This window comes from Trachypithecus francoisi, unplaced genomic scaffold, assembly GCF_009764315.1.
Source record: "Trachypithecus francoisi isolate TF-2019V2 unplaced genomic scaffold, Tfra_2.0 Lachesis_group15, whole genome shotgun sequence".
NCBI classification, from domain to species: Eukaryota; Metazoa; Chordata; class Mammalia; order Primates; family Cercopithecidae; genus Trachypithecus; species Trachypithecus francoisi.
In genome coordinates this window covers 68410723-68430583 of record NW_022681460.1, presented here as the reverse complement: position 1 = coordinate 68430583, position 19861 = coordinate 68410723, and the positions used below count along the sequence as shown (strand labels likewise).

The 19861-nt window shown below is 33.2% G+C and overlaps 1 protein-coding gene across 4 annotated transcripts in view; it reads left to right on the top strand.

Moving 5' to 3' along the window:
- Nucleotides 1-19861, top strand: part of STXBP5 (syntaxin binding protein 5) — a 207442-nt gene that overhangs the window by 148393 nt on the left and 39188 nt on the right. For 2 of the 4 annotated variants that reach the window (XR_004442912.1, XM_033235132.1), the window contains exons 19-21: nucleotides 1957-2022; nucleotides 6986-7045; nucleotides 7144-7191. Coding sequence is in view for 3 of the 4 variants with exons in the window: in XM_033235132.1 (XP_033091023.1) it covers nucleotides 1957-2022; nucleotides 6986-7045; nucleotides 7144-7191 (174 nt within the window). In the remaining variant the exon portion in view is untranslated. The remainder of the gene's footprint in view (nucleotides 1-1956; nucleotides 2023-6985; nucleotides 7046-7143; nucleotides 7192-19861) is intronic. The other 2 variants (XM_033235134.1, XM_033235135.1) reach the window with 2 other exon arrangements.

Sequence of the window (19861 nt, the reverse complement as noted above, 5' to 3'; positions counted from 1 at the left end):
ATTCTTTCACATGTATTCACTCAAACATTCAACAAATATTGAGACTACCATGTGCTATGCACCATTATAGGGAGCAAAACAGACAAAATTCTCTACCCTCACGGAACTCATGTTCTACTGGAAGAGACACACACTTAAAAAGATAAGTAATATACAGTAGATTACATTAATAGTGCCGAGGGGGAAAGTAATTGAAGGAGGATTTGAAATATCAATGATGGAGTGTTAAAATAAAATAGAGTGTCTAGGTGACTTCAGGTTTAAAGGAAATGAGAGAGCTATTATCCATGAGGATGTCTGGGAAAACAATCAAACAAAAAATATTTCATGCACGAGAATAAGCACAATTTGCTCTGAAGCAGTACACCTGGTGAGTTCAAGGAACAATGAGGAGTCAGTGTGGCTGGAGAAGAGAGAGTACCAGTGGTGGGCAAGTCAGTGAAAACAGCAGATAGTCTGAGAGGTAACAGGATACAGTATACTGTCGGATCATATACATCACCCAACCAAGTAGGGTTGGACTTTGACTTTTACCTTGGGTGAGATAGAAGGCACTGAATGGATGTTTAGCTTATTTAACAGTTGTTTAATATCTAAACGAAATCCTCTCTATCCACATTCTGTAATTCAACTCCTAAATGTTTCTTCCTCGGCCTTTTTAAGAATGATAACTATATCATATAAGTCTAATAATTTTTTTAGTCAATAAGTTCAGTAATTATTATATCATGAAGACCCTCAACTGAAACCTCAAAGTGATTTCCCCTAAGTATAATTTTTAGTAGCAGTTGACAAAATACCAAGGGGCTAAAATTTCTAATTTGATCATTTTTATTCAGTACTAGGCACATCATAAAACTGGAGTATGTTATCTCTACTGTTTAGATATCCTCTGTCTGAGTGTGCTATCAAGAAAGAGTACATGTATATAAACAAATATTTTATCAAAGATTAAATGCATACCTATAATTACATCTATCATCTTAGAACCGTAAAAACCAGGTTTTCTTCCAGGACCATTAGTTTGATGAAGATTTTTTTTTAAAGTACTAATTATCAGGCTGGGTTGGTGGCTCACATCTGTAATCCCAGCCCTTTGGGAGGCCTAGGTGGGTGGATCATTGGAAGTCAGGAGTTCGAGACCAGCCTGGCCAACATGGTGAAACCTGTCCCTACTGAAAATACAAAAAAATTAGCCGGGCATGGTGGGGCACTCCTGTAGTCCCAGCTACTCATGAGACCAAGACAGGAGAATCGCTTGAACCCAAGGATGTGGAGGTTGCAGTGAACCGAGATCGCACCGCTGCACTCCAGCCTGGGCGACGGAGGGAAACACCGTCTTAGAAAACAAACAAACGACTAATTCTCATTCAAGAACTTCCTATCTAATGAAAAAAACTAATGTGTGCCTCAAAATAGAAAACTTTTCTTAGAAGCCCAGTTTAGTACTCATGTTCTCAGGAAATGTTACTTTGAAAGCTTTCTCAGTGACTGTTGGAAATGTGACATCATGTCTTTTTACCAAAGTAATAGAAAAGCAGATACTGGTGATACATACACATTCTGTTCATCGATGTGACACCTGACTTCTAAGGCTCAGACATGTGACTCCTTGCTCAGCTAGTCCAAGCTCTTGATGTGTGTTTATTTATAATGTTTATACAATTTGCAGGGGTTTTTATAACTTAGATCACCAGGGAAATTTATAATCATATTGTTTACTTTGTATTTTATCATAGATTATATTTTTAACTGATGAATGCTGTATTAGTTTGAGGTATTTTAATATAAAATATTTCTGTCTCAAACCCAGTGAGCATGGTATCAATACCAACAGTCTGTTAATTTATTGGGTTCTTTTAAATGGATGGTAGTTAAATATGTACTGTAAATAAAAGACAAAACTGCACTTACATAAATTTATGGGTTGATTTGTTTTTTGTTTTTGTTTTGTAGCCGGTCTGTGTGATATTAGTGAAGGGACTGTTGTTCCAGAGGATCGCTGCAAGTCTCCAACTTCTGGTAATTTGTTTTTTTTAAATTTCATTAATAATTATGATTCTACAAAATCCAAGATAACATAACAGTGTACATTTTGATAGAGATGCATTTAAAATACATCTACAAAAACTTTTGTGTCGTATATTTATCCTTAAAATCTTAACTGCATTCTTTGAATTCTGATTAAGCAGAAAGAAATGTAGCTGTGCTAAATAAAAATCCAAAAGTTTACCTGCTGAGAATCCTGTAATTGTTTATTTAACTTTCTTTTATTTACACCTTTTTAATAGAAAATATATCTTACTCCTTACCATTGGATCAAATGTCTTAGTTATCTACAATCTGTAAACGTTATGAAAAAATGTTTAACACTTATAATCAAGTCATGAGTATAGTCAATTAGAATAATTATAGACTAGTTACATGTATTTTTATTTATGATGAAAATAATTTCTTATATATTTATAGCTGTATTAAAGCAGTTCTCATTTCTTATCTATAGATGGGTCTTTATGTGACCTATGCATATATTAATATTTCAAAAGAATATTATTTTTATTATTTTTGGAGACCTCTTAAAATTAACACGATCTTGAATTTATTTTATTTTGGTGGATTGGTCCTTTTCTAATCCTTCATAAAGTTAATATTATTCACCAGTTTTCTAGTGAAAAGATCATTCATAGCATAAGTAACACTGTTGTTAAGACAGTTTTTGATCCTTCCATAGCTGGTATAATGCATCAGAAACAATTGTCAGAATGGGAAATATTGACAAGGGTATTTTGTTTTACTCCCTCACATTTTAGTGTAATATTTTATTATATCTAAGACTGCAAAAGCTTTTATGATGTTTTCCTTTTACAATTGCATTTTCCTGATGTTAAACTAGTTGATTATTTCTTAAAGTTAAAATGTATCTATGCATTTTCTGACTTTCTTGTTCTTTAAACTTCATATTTAAATTTATTCATTAAACTAATAAAACATATGGAGGAATTGCTCACATAATTAGTACCTGATAAGTTTTAACATTGGTAGAATTAAGTTTGAATGAATAGTATGAAGCAGGAACTGTTTTCTGTCTCCTAGAACTGTTTATTTCTGAATTTGGAATTTAGAATTGTAATATCTTTTAGTTCTTACTCTTCTTCTAACTACATAAAATAATGTTCTGACCTTCTCATCTTCTCCCAAATCCACGTAAATGCATTTGTCAGTATATTAAGTATATAAGCCAGGGTGGACAATTTGAACATGGAACATGTAATATGTTATGCTTAAATATGTTAAGACTCGGGAAGGGGAACATCACACACTGGGGCCTATCATGGGGAGGGGGAGGGAGGGAGGGATTGCATTGGGGAGTTATACATGATATAAACGTCATGCACATGTACCCTAGAACTTAAAGTATAATAAAAAATAAATAAATAAATATGTTAAATCCCATAGGATGCGTTTTAATAAGATTCAACCCAAATAAATTAGTACTCCTTTTTATCCTGGGCCAGACTTTCAAAAAGTGGATACATCTAGCCCTTTGAAATAAACGAACAAGTGATATTTGAAGATAAGTGTATATTTAAATCTAAGTATATAAATATAAAAAATAAATAAAGGTTAAAAACCCTGTAAATTCTGTTTCTCAAAACAGAGAAACTCAAACATGGTTCAGCATTTTCAAATATATTTTTGCTCTTTGGTCCATGTGAAAAGGAAAGTAATGGTTTTAACATGCAGAAATTCAGATGATCTAGATATTTCATTGTTTCTATATCAGCATGTTTGAAATGCAAAGTAAAAATTGTGACTTCAAAAAATCACTGATAAATCATGTATTCTTATCATTAGGTATAGAAACCTTTATTTAGTTTAGTCTTTGATTATGCTCTGAAAAACATAAGAATTCTCTGAGACATATTGGTTTCTATATCAGGAAATACTGTTTTTTTAATAAAAAGTCAAACTTTAAGAGGGAATAGTTGTTTCAGATAGCAGGAGATACCGGTTATGCACAACTAGTAAGAGTATTACCATAGAAAGTAGAGTGAGATTCTGGAAAACTATTTTAATATACATAATTTTGACACTGCATTTTTATAGCTTGTGTGTGTCTTTCTCAACTTGTCCATGTAAAAAATCTTAATAGTAATTTTTGCCATCTATTATGGGTTAATTGTCTTACTCTGTATATTTGTAACTTTTTTGAACCTTCATTCCTGTTAACATTCTAATAGATAAATAAAGAAATAATTTATTATTACCCCTCTGGCCAACACATGCAAATTCTACTAATTTGTGATAGTCAAAAAAGAATAACAGATGGGATGAATTTGAAGTGAATCAAAAGAGCCACACGGGGATCATGTTTTTAAAAACATAAAAATTAGTAATTAAATTACAAGCCTCAAATAGTTTCCACAATGAGAGTAATATAAAAAGGTAAAATAGCTAAGTGATGCATTATAGATTATTAAAACCGATACAGCAAATATAAAATAAATTGGTATTTATGGGAAAAGAAGAAATGTATAAAAGTGGATTGGGAGTTAAAATGAGTCTCTCATAAATACTAAGAGGCAGACAAATATAGAAATATAAAATAGCCATATGGCTTTATCAAAACCAGTGAGTTCATTTAAAATAATTCATATATGAAGGGAAACTTTTTTTGAAAACCTTTTAAATCTCGTAATTAAGATTTGTGATCTCAACTGTTTAGTTAATTAAAATCAAAGCTGTCTTCAGAAATCATCATGAGAAAATGCATGTAATGCATATAGTTAACCTTTTCATTTATTTTTAAATAAACCAGTGGTCCCCCTAACAGAAAGTTAATTCTGCCTACTGAACATATGCATCCTGAACAAATGAAGGGAAAGACCTTCATTTGATCTTTACGTCAAAGAACTCATGTTGCTTCAGTGAGCACTTTAGTAATACTGGAATTTGTTTAGTACTGCATGCAAATACACACACACACACACACACACACAACACACATAACAAATCATGTTAAAATAATTTTTTTAACTGTTAGGTTATTTCAAGCTGAAGAAAACCCAGGGCCACCCATACCATAATATAAATGATGCCTTCAATTGCATTCATGATTTAAATGCTGTGTGTCCTAGAAAAACAATAAGCTGTGGATATTATCTGTGTTTCATTGTAGAAATTTAGTAAATATATTCAAATAGGATAAGCAGAAGACTATTTTGGAGCTTTTGCATGAGCTGTCACAGAAGTTATAGCAATCAGTAGTAAGTATTTTTAGTTAGAAGAAAAATAAACCTCCTTGTTTTATTTACATTACAGCCTATGTTGCCTTCTTGTATTTGAAAATATCAAATATTTTTCTAATTTTATTATATATAGATATGTTATCCTGCTATTGCTTTGATATGAAATATATCAAAGCTAGTATCAATAATACATTTTTGTGCATTCATGTGGCTATTTTGTAGAGATGATAGTGATATTTTCAAATATTTATAACATATAACCATTATATTATTTAGAATTAAATTCAGAAGTATATTAAAAACAACTATACCTATTTCTGTTCCTGGAAATGTTATGAGCTCAGTGTTACCTGTGTGATATTTTTTGAAGTGGGATTTATGAGGATCTGTAAATGACATTTAGCAAAAAATAACAGGGACTTTAAAAAAGTAATCTTCTAAAACCACTATAAAAGTAGTGGTTCTGCCAATGCTGGCAGGTTTTAGTCCGTCAGAGAAAAGCTGTCAAGGACATTCACCACTTGACCAAGGGAAGGAGGTACAATTTTATTGGGGAGTGTTATATGTGGTGTCAAATTTTGACCTGATTCATTAAGATTCAGTACTTTTACTGGGATATTTTTAAAACAGAGAAAGAAACTTTTTTATCTGCTTCTAATTACATTCTAGGTATTTCCCTCTAGCAGAAAAGCTTTATGAATTCAGCAAATACTTACTTAGAGAATTCTACATGTAACACACTCCACTAATTACAAAAGGGATACAAAAATGAATCAAATGTGGGCCCTGCCTTTTGGAAGTTCATTCCAGTGAGGAAGGTCATATGTGCATAAATCTAAAATAATAAGATATTAAGTGGTTAGCATCATATGAGAAATAGATAGATAAAACATTAAGGTAACTCAAAGGAGGAGAAGTGATTTACAGCTGAGGAGACTGTGAAAATTGAATGGATGAGGTATTGAGATGTGCCTTTAAAGAATAGTTGTCCAAAAGTGATTAACGAAAATACTACTTAGGATCACATTTATAATAAAAGATGTATGTTATAAATTAAAGGAATACTATGAGAAATTAGAAATATTTTTAACCCAAAAAATCTTAAAGAAATATTAGGTAACATTATATAATAATATTGGGAGTCACAGCCAAAATAAAATTAAATATTTCTTACCTCCATAAATTTAAGTAGACATTTGAACATACCTGCAAATATAAATATTATCTTCACTATTTTAAAGATCCCTTATTGTACATTTTAAAGATTTCTATAATATGTAGTAGAATGAATATATAGTTTTAAACTGTCAATCTAACTCTAAAATAACAAATTTTATCAGCAAAGTTATAGTACAAGATCTTGGTTCTGCTAGAGAAACCGTATTCAGTTAATACTATCAAGAATTGCAGATTTTTTCAAAGAAACAGTTAAACACTATTTATAGTTTTCCTTATATATTTTCTAACATCTAATATACCAAGATTTTGCCAAATTGTTATAGAGTTAATATTTATATATACCAGGGTCTACCATGAGAGATATTGCACTACTTATTACTATACTGTAATAGTATAAGAACTGTTATTTACTATATACATGGTCTCTTCTTGTGGTCACTTAGGCGATAACTTGTTTTAAAAGTTACCAGATTTTTTATCTGTACATTTTTCTTGTTACAACTCAGTGTTTATGACTGACCATGTACCTGTTCCTTCCATTGTCTTCATTTGTGTAGGTTCTTCATCACCACACAATTCAGATGATGAACAAAAAATGAATAATTTTATAGAAAAGGGTATAGTATCTTGATTTTAAAGTATTTTCTTTTATGTTTAATTTATTTAGTTTACTTTGAATAGATTTTGACATTTTATATCAAAATATTATTTTCAGTGAAGACCAAAAGCAGAAAGTTTTCCAAGATGGTAGCCAATGATATAGGTAGGAAATAGAAATTTCTATTTTGTTTCTAATCCTTGCTATATGCAGTGCTAACCCAACACTGGAAAATTATCCAATGCATTGCATTTTTGTGTAAATTTGTTGTTCCTATGCTAAAAAATAATCTCTTGGGCTGTGTGTCTTTTAAACTCATTGGGGCAATAATTATTAAAAATCAGTTCAATTGGGTTGCAGTTCTTTCTCTGACTTACAGTGTGAATTTCTCTGTTAATTTTATTTTTGCTTTACTTTAAAATAAAGCAGGGTTCAATTTATGCCATAAGTAGCACAATTTTATACTCCCAAGTTTTGAAGCAGTTGTTTATAGTTTTGTGTTTTTTCTACCTTTATTCCATCTCTCTCATATTTTCAAGACCCTGTATTTCAAGGAAATGGTTTTCTAAAAGATTGACGCTTTTAGTCTATAATCCGTACCACCTTTGGCAAGATTAAATAGGAATTTTCTAGGACTGCCCCCACTCCCTCACTGCAAGTAAAAAATGCATTACTTCTTGTGATTGTTTTTGTGAATATATGTTGAGATGAGTTACTCAGTCCAAAGTTCTCAAAGTTTAAAATTAGGGAACAAAATATATAATCAAACTTTGAGGACATAATCAAATTAGGGTTTTAAGGTCAGGAAAGTTCAGATGTTCTCCAAAGATTTTTAAAGTCTTGAAAAACACTTTTAGAAAAAGAGGATAAATTTGATCTTTGATTTAAATTCTAAATTTTTATTATACAGTTATTATATTATTTCCTCCCAAAACCTCTAGCACATATTCTTTGAGGTCAGTCAAATTAGAGGAATTTCTAGGCAAGTGGAATAGTTTTACTTTTTCTCAACTGATAATGTTTTAGATATGCTTAAATTTTCAAAAATTCTTAGAAGTAACATCCATTTTGTGCATATTTTGTAAATTGAACCCTGTTTAGTCATATTAGCGGTGACTGACTGTTCGCCCCTTGTCATTTTTATAATAAGGTGGTTTATTCTTGGGCAAAGGGCTCTTCATTTATGGAGAATCAATTATTTATCTTTGTATTTGTGGGGTTTTAGTGACTCTTTTGGTAATAGTTAAATCACTGTAATCATGTACTAGCACTATGGCACAATAGTCTTTAATAACCAATTTCAGTTATTGTGTATTCTATCTTAATAGTACATTAGAGGTTCTTTTGTTGTCATATTATGCAAAAAGAAAAGATTTTCCTACTTATATTTTACTAAACAACTTTTTAAATTACCTAGGGACTTTATCTTGCATGAAAGGGACTTTGTACATAATTAAATTTTTAAAAACAATTTTTCTGTCTTATTTTGTGCTGGGGTTCTATTTATTAAATGTACTGACTACCTTCCCATTTTTTTCTGTGTTTTAAATAGAATATGTAACATGGAGTACTTGAGCTTGACTATTTGAAAGACTACATTAGCAAATTTATCAGTGTTGATAATGTTATTGGAAGGATAGTTCTTTGATGACATTCTTGCTTTATTTTTATCTTATTGGTGAGTTTTACTTTTTGTCATGCCAGTTTCTGTAGTCATATATTTTGGGGAAAGCATGTTATGTTAGCTTCATTCAACTTTTCAAAATTGTTGTAGAACAGTTACACATAATTATTTTTAAACCTCAGGAACCATTGTTATATGCTTTGGCTTTGTTTGGAACCTTTCAGTGTATGTGTGGTTTTTTTGAATCACAAGATTTGGGTATATATAAGGAAAGTTAGTGTCACAATTTTTTTCTTCTTTCAAAGGGAGAAAAAACTGCCTCATTTTAGACTGTAAAGTTTTTGCATTTGAAAAACTAACACATTAGTTTATCTCCTTACATTAGTATCTAGTTTTATTATAAGAATTAATGTAAAATATGCTATCAAAAAACATAAAATGTCAATGAAATGTTGGAAAAAAAAACTCGTAGATCTTCTGAGGACCTCTCTGTCCAGACTGATATTTTGTGCGTGAAGCTGTGATGTCAAAAGTATTAGGACTTCTTGAGCATTCTGAACTCACCTTATCGTCCGATCTCGTACCTGCTATGAAGTATCCTGAATCTCATGAACTTACCACCTCTTCTTCCTCAATATACAAGCATTTATAGCTTTAACTTTAGGTAGTTATGCAGTGGCCAAAACGTAAGAATTAGTACCTCCAGGGTTGCACTAGTAAAAGAGCCACCTTGTGTGGAAGGTGAGTAAATAGCTTGGCCCTGAAAGTTTGCCCCTGAGTTTACCTGTTCTTTGAGAGTAACTGCTGCTGGTGTCAGTTTGTGTGTGTGGGTTTGTGTGTATGTGCTGTGGGTGGGTGGTACAGAATGGCAGTCACAATTTAATGGTTAACCCAAGCATGGGAAATCAATGACCCTACCTTTTTTTTTAAACTGCCTGACAGGACAGCTTAGATAGCTGAGACTATAATAAGCTTTTTGAATGTATTTAGCCTTTATCTTATAATTTTTCTGGCATGTGCCAGCTTTTTATAAATAATTTTTCTCAATCCACACAATAATCTCAGTGGGTTAGTTACTACTGTTTCCCTGTTTCACAGATAAGGAAACTGAATATAAGTAATGTATTTGTTGGTGCACAGCTAATAAATGAGAGCAGGATTTATACCCAGGTAGCCCTACTCCACGGTCTGTCCTCTTAAACACTATGCTATTTTATCTCTTAATACAATTTACAGAAAACTAAAGGATTCCAAAGCAAATTCATGGTATGATTAATAACCAGATAATTTGGTTATGGCCCTGTTCTATCTACACAATAATCTGGGGGAAAAAAAAAAAGATTAAGTTCTGTGTTAGAGCCAGATCATGGATGCCATCTTGGTACCCATCACTCAAGCATAATATAGTATCTGAAAGTCTACCTTCCTCAAAGACTAGACTCAAAGGAAGGATAACTAGAGCAAACTCTGGAGTACCCTAGCCCATCTACCCAAAGCCTAGCTTCATAATTTATTTCCTGATTGAAAACTAAATCAGATGAATGATCCTGACAGTGACCTTGGATCTTGTATAAGAAGAGCAGCCTATAAAGAAATAGCTTTAGTCTTGTGAGTTTGACAGGAAAACATAACAATATAATGTAATTGCAGCATCCATAAAGAAAGCTTCATGCGTGTAATATATATGCATATGGTAATTTGTTTTGCCTGTGTATACCTTATAAATTTTTGTTAGTAAAATCTTAATTACCAACATTTTCAGAATCCATAGTTTTTCCTGTACTACTGTAAATCACTTAGAAAATAAGATAGGGTATCAGTTTTTTTATTTAATTGTTATTTGTTTTATAAAAAATTGAAAGTATAGAGTTTCACAAAGCTTTTTATTTTTAATTCATATAAAAATAGTCCTACAATGCATATCTTTGTTAACAATGTATTAATCAAATTTTTTGTGATATCCTTATGAATAAAATACAGCCTACATGCTAACATTGTTCGATAAATTTGAAACCACATGATAAACCTTTTCCAAAGATTATTCTATTTCATTATGGTTTTGTTTCATGCTAAAAGTAGATTTCTAGCTGGAACCCATAGTCTGTGACCTGGTCTATATCCAGTTTTATTGCTAATTTTCTTAGAGAAGGAATGATTACCAAATTCCTTCTGGTTACATGAAGCTGTGAGGGGAAAATAATACTAAGGATAAAAAAATAACGACTCAAAATTATGGTAACTTAAATGAGTGCTTTGCCAAAAACAAATAGAAATAATAGCTTCATCTATTGGGCACCTCCTAAATTATAGACTAGACACTATACCAGCTATTTTTTTCATGTGGTATTTATTAATAGAGGGAAAATTATACTTCCAGGGTCACTTTTATCTCTCCAATTCTGAGTTAGCATAATTATTTAGGTAAGCGTTAACTTAGCAAAACTGGAATAATTTTTGAATTCAGTTTAAATGACAATACTGTTCAAGTGCTGTTTTTGTTAGTTCTCTTAAACATGAATCTCAATGATTCCTTTTTTAAAGTATTCCAACATCACTAAAATCTTCTCTTTGTTGTTTTATTCTACATCACTAACTCATTAACTCACACAATTTTAAAGCAGTTCTAACACCTTTATTTTTCAAGAAAAGAAATTGAATGTCAGAGAAGTTAGGTTACACATCCAAAGTAATGTTCCATGGTAATGACTCAGGACCGGAATCCAGGCTTTTTGAGTCTTGTTTTACTATGTGTAGCATGTTTCATGCTTCATACTCAAGTATCCACTTTTTCTTTCTTATGTTACTGCTTTTTCTTGTGGGTCTTCTCAATTCTTTTGTATTTACAAGTTAAAAGATAAATTCAAAAGGTTCATTTAGATTCGTTGCCATATGAATGAAAAAGTGTGTATTAAATTAAGTAGTATGTTGTGAAATTATTTTATTCATTGTAAAACTCAAAGTAGTGCTGGTATTTCTACTTTACATTCCCCAGTATTCAACCTAAAACGTGGCTATTGAATTTGTAGAATTTAGCTTTTATATTCAATCCACAAGATGGCTGTTGAAAGAAGACACGCTCACTTTGAAAGGGATGATTAGTAGTGTACAATGATACCATTTTTTACAGGTGATTTTAATATATTCTGTTTTGAAGGAAAAGTATTACTTGACCTTAATTGGTCAAGAACTGAATTTGATAGGCAGATACTTCAAAATTATTATGAGTCTGAGTACTAACAAATTATTTTTCTTTTTTAGAATGAATAAAAATTGAAAAGTATTGGCATATTGTATATTTAAATTTAAATTTTACTTTTGAATGTATTTTCTGTCAGATTTCTTAATAAAATATGCTGGAAAGTCTGTGTTTCATATTCCTGTACTTACTGTATGTGTACTTATCTCTCTGTTGAACTGCCTTTTTTTACATTAAAAGGATATGCAGTGACTTTTCTAGACATAACCTGTAGTTTGCTTCCTAGCATAAAGAAAATTAGTCTGAGTTAAAGTTACATTACTGAAATTAAACTTTGTCAACTATTATTTGAACAAAACTATAAATATGGCAATTTATCTTCTGTCATTACCTATTTTATTAGTTTGTTAGGACAGTCACCACAAAATACCACAGACTGAGAGGCTTAAACAATTCAGGAGGTTAGAAGTCCAAGATCAGGGTGTCAGTGAGTTTGATTTCTTCTGATGCCTCTCTCCTTGGCTTGCAGACAGCTGCATTCTCATTGTATCCCCACATAGGTTTCTATGCAGAGCACGACCCTGGTGGCTGTGTATCCGCATTTCTTCTTCTTATAAGAACCAATCAAATTGGATTAGGGCCCAGCCTAAGGGCATCATTTTAACTTAATCACTTCTTTAAAGGCCTGTCTCCAAATATAGGAGAGGAACTGGGGCTTAGGGCTTTTATATATGAATTTTGCAAGGATACAATTCATTCCATAACACTTACTGTGTTAGGTTTATGTAATACCTTGTATTCTGTACAGAATTCTCTTTGAGATGTTGCAAAGAGTTTAATTATGATGTTATTTAGACATTAAGTTTTATGAATGCTTGGAAAGCAGATGGGTCAGGAAAAAAAAATTGAAGAAAAAAGCTCTGCGAGTTCAAGAATGAAAAAAACTTGGCATAGTCAAATCTTTACTAGACAAGTACTGATGTCTCTTTAAAGATTTACCTCTATTTCAGGTAATAGGTATAGATTCTATGGGTATTTCCAAAAGTCATCTTTTTGATTTACAGTCTGTATTTAATTTGCCCTCTTTTTCACTTTATTTCTTTTCATTTGTGAAGAAATTTATCATTCTATAGAAGTAAAATTCCAATGACAGTTTTGTTTCCTTTATTCATTGCAATTATTTATTCGTTGTGTTTATTAAGCACACATTAAATGCTGGAAACATACATATATAGAGTATTTTACCAGGTAAATTCTGTTTCTGAACTCCTGGAATATTTTAGCATGGGAGATAGACATTGGTATTGTTAGTTCTAGTGGCTACTAAATACATGTGATACTTGACAAGAAAGTTTCTACTTCTTGGTTCCACTTTTCCTCTTGGATTCCCTGCTATATCCTGCAAACTGAGTTTTTTAAATTCCTTTACTATCTCAGTTGTTTTATTAAACACAAATACATTCCAACATTATCCCTTTCAAGAGAGTCATGCTGGATCTCTGCCTGTGGTGACAAAAGTAATATTGTCATTTTATTCTAATTGTTGAAACTCTCAGTATAAACAAAAATCAACTTACTTTTATGACAGCTTCATCAGTCATAATAATTCTTTTTACCTTTTACCTTTGCTTTATTTTTTACTATAAATTTCAAATTCCAGAAAGTGAAGTTATAGTTCTGTTTTTCTTTCAAGAGCACTTGTTTAGAAAAAAAGATGTGGACACAATAGGTAGAAGCACTAAAGGAAAATTACAAAACATCTGTTTAATTTGCTTCTCTTGGACATCATACATCTTTCCTTGGTATTGAAATTTGCATTGCAGACATAATCATTGTGATCAGGTATAACTTCATTATTCCTACTAAGCAAATGCAGCTCTTTACGGTTTATACAACCAGACAGTTTGATGTCCTTATTCAGGTTTATAAGAAGAGAGCAATGACCCACCTTAACTCCCTGCCTACACTCTCTGAGACTAGTTTTCCTCAGATTGAAGAAACCTTCTGTCAGGGGCAAGGGTTGAAGAATACACAGTGGAAGAAGAAAACAGAAACAATGTGTCTTTCAAGAACTCACCCAGATGGCATGCTTTCAGCTTGAAGGTCACACTAGAAGATGAGTAACTTCAAGACGTGAACAGAAGTTTCTTGATAAGTACAGTGAAACAAGCTAGCTGGGTAAATGAGTTTCATAAGTCATTCTGGGACTCCTGGGAATTAGAAATATGAACATCACAAAATTGTTGGACAAAGTCTACAACCCCATCATCACAAAGTTATAGCAGAGAGCAGGGTACAAGCCAGGAGGACCGACTGACTAGAGGTTCTCCAGAGATGGGTCTGCTTCTTGTGGTCTTGCCATCAAGGAGGTTCACTAAACAGACCTGAAGCAAGTATATTCCCCACAAGTCGCAAAAATTGAAAGATACATGGCCAGGCACAGTGGCTCATGCCTGTAATCCTAGCACTTTGGGAGGCCGAGGTGGGTGGATCACTTGAGGTCAATAGTTCGAGAACAGCCGGGCCAACATGGTGAACCCTGCCCCTAATAAAAGTACAAAAAAATTGGTATGGTGGCAAGCACCTGTAATGCCAGCTACTCAGGAGGCTGAGGCAGGAGAATCACTTGAACCCAGGAGGCAGAGGTTTCAGTGAGCCGCCGAGATTACACCACTTCACTTAGCGTGGGGTGACAGGGTGAGTCTCCTCAAAAAAAAAAAAAAAACTTTTAGCCAGAAGCTCAACTTTAGGCCTTAGGTTTGGGACTTAGCCACCCACTAAAAACAACTGTAAAAATTGGTCAAAAGATACAAGCTTAGTATTTCCAGGCATTGAACAACAGGCTTTCCAGGACTGTCATCCTTGAGAAAATGAATATACATGAGGTGAGCCCCACGTTTCTCCCACCTTTCTGCGACAGCATGTTCCCGTTGCAGCACAAGTGGAGCTGCGATGTCAGAAGCTAAAGAGGCAGACAGTGGAGTTCTGGGTTGCTGGTATGACTGAAATACTTGCTAGAGAGGAGGAACTGCTCCAACAAGAGTCCTAGAAATCTCCGTAGATTGAAGCTAGGTCCTGAGAACTGTGTATTTTGAATGCTTGCATTGGAACTGTTTTAAAGCAATGATCTCAAGTCTTTGTCTTAAGTTAGAAAAAGAAGGACAGATTAAACGCCAAGTTAATAGAAGGAATGAAATAGCAGAAAGTAGATATCAGTGAAAGAATACCTAAATAATAGAGAGAAAGAGTTTTCAAGGATGAAGGTGGAACAGTTTTCAAGTATGAAGACAGTAGACATTTCTAACCATGAAGGAATATAGCAGTAGTTTTTAAAAACTACCTCATGGTGAAAGTTTCACAATTAAGTACTACAGCAAAATAACCCAAGAGATGGAAAGCCATGGCAGGAAGATTGATGTTGATCTTTAAATCCATTTAAACTTAAAACGTACACTAAACCTTTGTACAAGTTGTGATTATGATATACAATATGAGTTTTAAAACTTATAAATGTGAAAATAATATAATAAAAATCAAGAAGAAGGAATGTTTGATCATAACAGGAAAAGAGGGCTACTTTCCTGATCTTTCATAGCTGAGAGCCGATATTTACTGTTTAATAGTTATGGAAATATTGGCCGGGCGTGGTGGCTCAAGCCTGTAATCCCAGCACTTTGGGAGGCCGAGACGGGTGGATCACGAGGTCAGGAGATCGAGACCATCCTGGCTAACACGGTGAAACCCCGTCTCTACTAAAAAATACAAAAAACTAGCCGGGCGAGATGGCGGGCGCCTGTAGTCCCAGCTACTTGGGAGGCTGAGGCAGGAGAATGGCGTAAACCCGGGAGGCGGAGCTTGCAGTGAGCCGAGATTGCGCCACTGCACTCCAGACTGGGCGACAGAGCGAGACTCCGTCTCACAAAAAAAAAAAAAAAAAAAAAGTATGGAAATATTTCAACCTCTGAATGTTTTTCTCAATGTATTTTCCTATCCTTAGAGCTTTTAAGAAATGATATATCTTGTAGTAAAAAAAAGTTTGAAATATAGTAGTTACTTTAGTTTCACTTTAGTTAGATGTAAGGAAAAGCAAATGTTTATTGTATTTAAGCGTATAGTATCACATATTTCTGCAAAATATTAGTGGCTATCTGTATTTATACAATGATATAAAATGAATGTTCAACTAATTTTAATGGTTATTTCTGGTTAGTAGGATGTTGGGTGATTTTTTTTAATGTGTGCTTTTCTGCATTATTTGAATTATTTATAATAAGAATGAATTATTTTTACAAAAGCAGTTTAAAATTTTACTATAAATGTTAGTCATGACATTATATCTGGTTAACAACTGCTCTCTGAGGTTTTCTCAGCTTTGCACTAAAGTACTTATGAAATCAAAGAAAAACATGGCCATTCAGTTTCAGCAGGAATTAGGTAAGGATATGTGATCACAACACAAAGTCAACATTGCCACTCAACACAAAGCCTTGGTAGATACTGCACAGTTCTCCTGCCTGCCACTTAGAAGCATTTAGATAGATGCCTCTTCATGCAAGGGAAAGAAACCCATTACATCCTAGGATTTAAATCCTTTCCCTCCCTTCCTCCCTCTCCCTCCCCTCCTTCTTCCTACTCCCTGCCCCCACCCTGTGAAAGGCATGCATGCAAAATAGACAAGATTCAGAGGTAGATAGGTGATAACTAGTTAACATTCAGATTTTTCAGCTACACTCAATACAGTAACAAAATGGACCAACTTCTTAAGTTTTGAGGGGATATAGTTGTGAGCAAAACTTTGACATTTTACCAAAGTTACACGTTTTTCTGTGTTTTCATCTAAACAGAAGTTTTGGTAGTATTATACTTAATATACCTTTGAAAAAAGGAAAGGAAATCCAAGCTATATGCCAATATTTATGTACAACACTTTTATTCCTGTGTTTACTGAAAAATTGGAAAATGCCTGATTCATAAGTGTTCATATAAATATGCAGCCATTAAAATATACTGACAGTTAATGACATTAAGAAATGCTTGTTTTAGGCCGGGCGCGATGGCTCAAGCCTGTAATCCCAGCACTTTGGGAGGCCGAGACGGGCGGATCACGAGGTCAGGAGATCGAGACCATCCTGGCTAACATGGTGAAACCCCGTCTCTACTAAAAAATACAAAAACTAGCCAGACGAGGTGGCGGGCGCCTGTAGTCCCAGCTACTCGGGAGGCTGAGGCAGGAGAATGGCATAAACCCGGGAGGCAGAGCTTGCAGTGAGCTGAGATCCGGCCACTGCACTCCAGCCTGGGCGACAGAGCGAGACTCGTCTCAAAAAAAAAAAAAAAAAAAAAAGGCTTGTTTTAATAGTGAAAGGCAGCAGGATACAGATTTCTTTATATAGTTGATCTCAACTATGTAAAGAAAAGTGGATTTTTAAAAGTGACTGGTAGGAGATATGTAAAAATGTTGCTTCTGACTATGGGCATTAATAATGACCTTTTTTCTGTTTCTTTATTCTTTATTGTCCAAATTTGCTATGAAAACACATAACTCAAAATAACTCAAAGATAAAAACGCATGTATAACGTAAAATACAGTAAGAGAATATAATCTGATATGGCCCTCTGACTCTGTTAATTAAGAGGATGTGTATTTACATTCATTCTGTGCATTGAAGAAAAATACAAGCCTTAAAATACTTTCAGGAAGAAGGTGAAAAACATTATCCTGAGTTTAAGATGCCTTACACAAGAGTCAATACTGTGATTTCATCAGCATGATGTTGTAGAACAGGCAAAACTGATCTGTGCTTAAAAAGCGTCAGAGCAGTGGTTATCCTGGAAATGGGACAGGGATTGATGAGGAGGAAGCATGCATGTCCTTTTTGGGGTGAATGGTAATGTTCTTTATAACAGTTTGAGTTGCAGAGATGTATATATTATCAAAACCCAGTGAATATAGCTTTAAAATTTCTGCATTTGTATGTAAGTTTTACATCAAAAGAAAATATACTGTTAACCAAAAAAGAAATGTTTGGGGAACATCTTGTTTTGTGAAAATGTACAAAGTCTCTTGCGGTTTTGTCTCCACTACCCACGGTCTTAGATAAGTGTTGCAGACTGAGATAGGTATAAATCCCGTGTACTCCAGTTGACACTTTATGCCTACCTCTGTGAGTAGTACATACTGCATTTTTGAGTTGTTTCATCTAATGTGAGCTCTTGGGAGGCTGGAAGTATATCCCTGCCCTCTGGCACATTACAGGCATATGCCCAGTAGATATTTAATAAATGAATATTCACACCTCCACATGTAACAAGTTTTTCTCTACTCATGGAAGCTCTTAGCTCTGTATTTTTAAATATTACTTGATATCTAGAATTAACACAAAATAACAAAAGTTAATCTTCTAATGTCATTTCCAGTTCTGCATTCAAGGAGATTGCTTATAATTTTATCCAAATATAATAGCAATATGGCTTAAATATCTGTCAAAGTTGGTGTCCAGGTTGTGGATATCCACTTGCAAAGTGTTTCAGGAGAAAATAATAAATTGACTGTATTAAAATTTACATAACATTTATAGTAAAATTATTCAAAAATCTTCCCAGTCATTTTGTGTGTGATTTTAACCTCTCAATAAAATGTTGAAACTAGAATAACAGAATTATTTGGAAAGCTGGTTATATTTAGTATTTTTTACATAATAACGAAATTAAAAATAGTACTAGAAAAAAAACTTTATGGGAGAGGCTAACTTAAATTTTTAAGAATATTTGAGGTTATATAAAATTACTTCTAGTAGAAATCCTAAGGAGGATCCAAAGCATGCACCTAGAAAATTCAGAAGGAAATTTTCTGCTGGTATATTTTTTGGCAGCAATGTATGTATAGATAGTGAATGAAAGCATAAATATAGTAAATAGACATTCCTAATTGATGAAAATATGTATGTAACATTTAATGTATTTAGAGATGAATTTGTTACTTTTATCTTATAAATCACTGAAGTTATTACTCTTCTTTGGTTAGCCATATATATTGAGTTTAGTTTTTGAAATGAACTTAAAAGGTTGAGCTTATTATATTGATACGTTGCATTCTATACTTTTATCCTAATTTTTTTTTTATGGTTTTGTTTTAGTTACTTAGAATTTTGCCATAGAATTAGAATGAAGGAACATTGGGTTATTTGCAAGTGTAGTAATAGCTCATCTGTATAGTGTTCTACATTTTATAAAAAGTTTATATCTCACCTTGTTATTAACAACAAATAATAATATTTATTAAATCATACTATGTGCCAGGTATTATGCTCAGTTCTTTGCTTATGTCATCTTACATAATCCTCACAACTGCCTGTCCTCATATTACAAATGAGGAAACTTGAAGTTTAGAAAGGCAAAGTGATTACTAAGGTTACATATGTAGTAGTTAGTTAAAGTGGATTTGAACCTAGGTTTGAGCTGATTCCAAACCCAGTCCTAACCACTATACTTACTCTTCCACATTTATTAAGGCTTGTTCACAAAATGTTTTTGGTGGGCCTAATTATGTATACATACTGGGATTAATAATTTTGTCTTGGTTACTACCATGAAGTTGCTTAGTGTCTAAGGACCTTGCTACTCAAAAGTGTGATCCACAGACCAACAGCATCAGCAGCTCCTGGGAGCTCCTTTGAAATGTCTCTTAAGCCCTGGTCCCAGAGGACAGAATCAAGGTGTGGATTTTAACGAGATCTCCATGTGACTGGTGTGCACATTCAAGTTTGAGAAGCACAGGATTTAAAATAACTTGATCAAATCAGAGTAGTGATGTCTAGAGAGGTGGCGTCCATATCATATGATTCTAAAAGAGTTATCTTTAGACTGTACCAAATTTATTTTCTACGTCTGACATCATGCACATTGTATAGATATTACTTATCAGTCAGGGTGTATTGCACCTATGATATTTGATGAAAATCTCTGGATTTTTCAGTGTTTAATATTGCCTTTTGGAGGACTGTTTTAGAGATGAT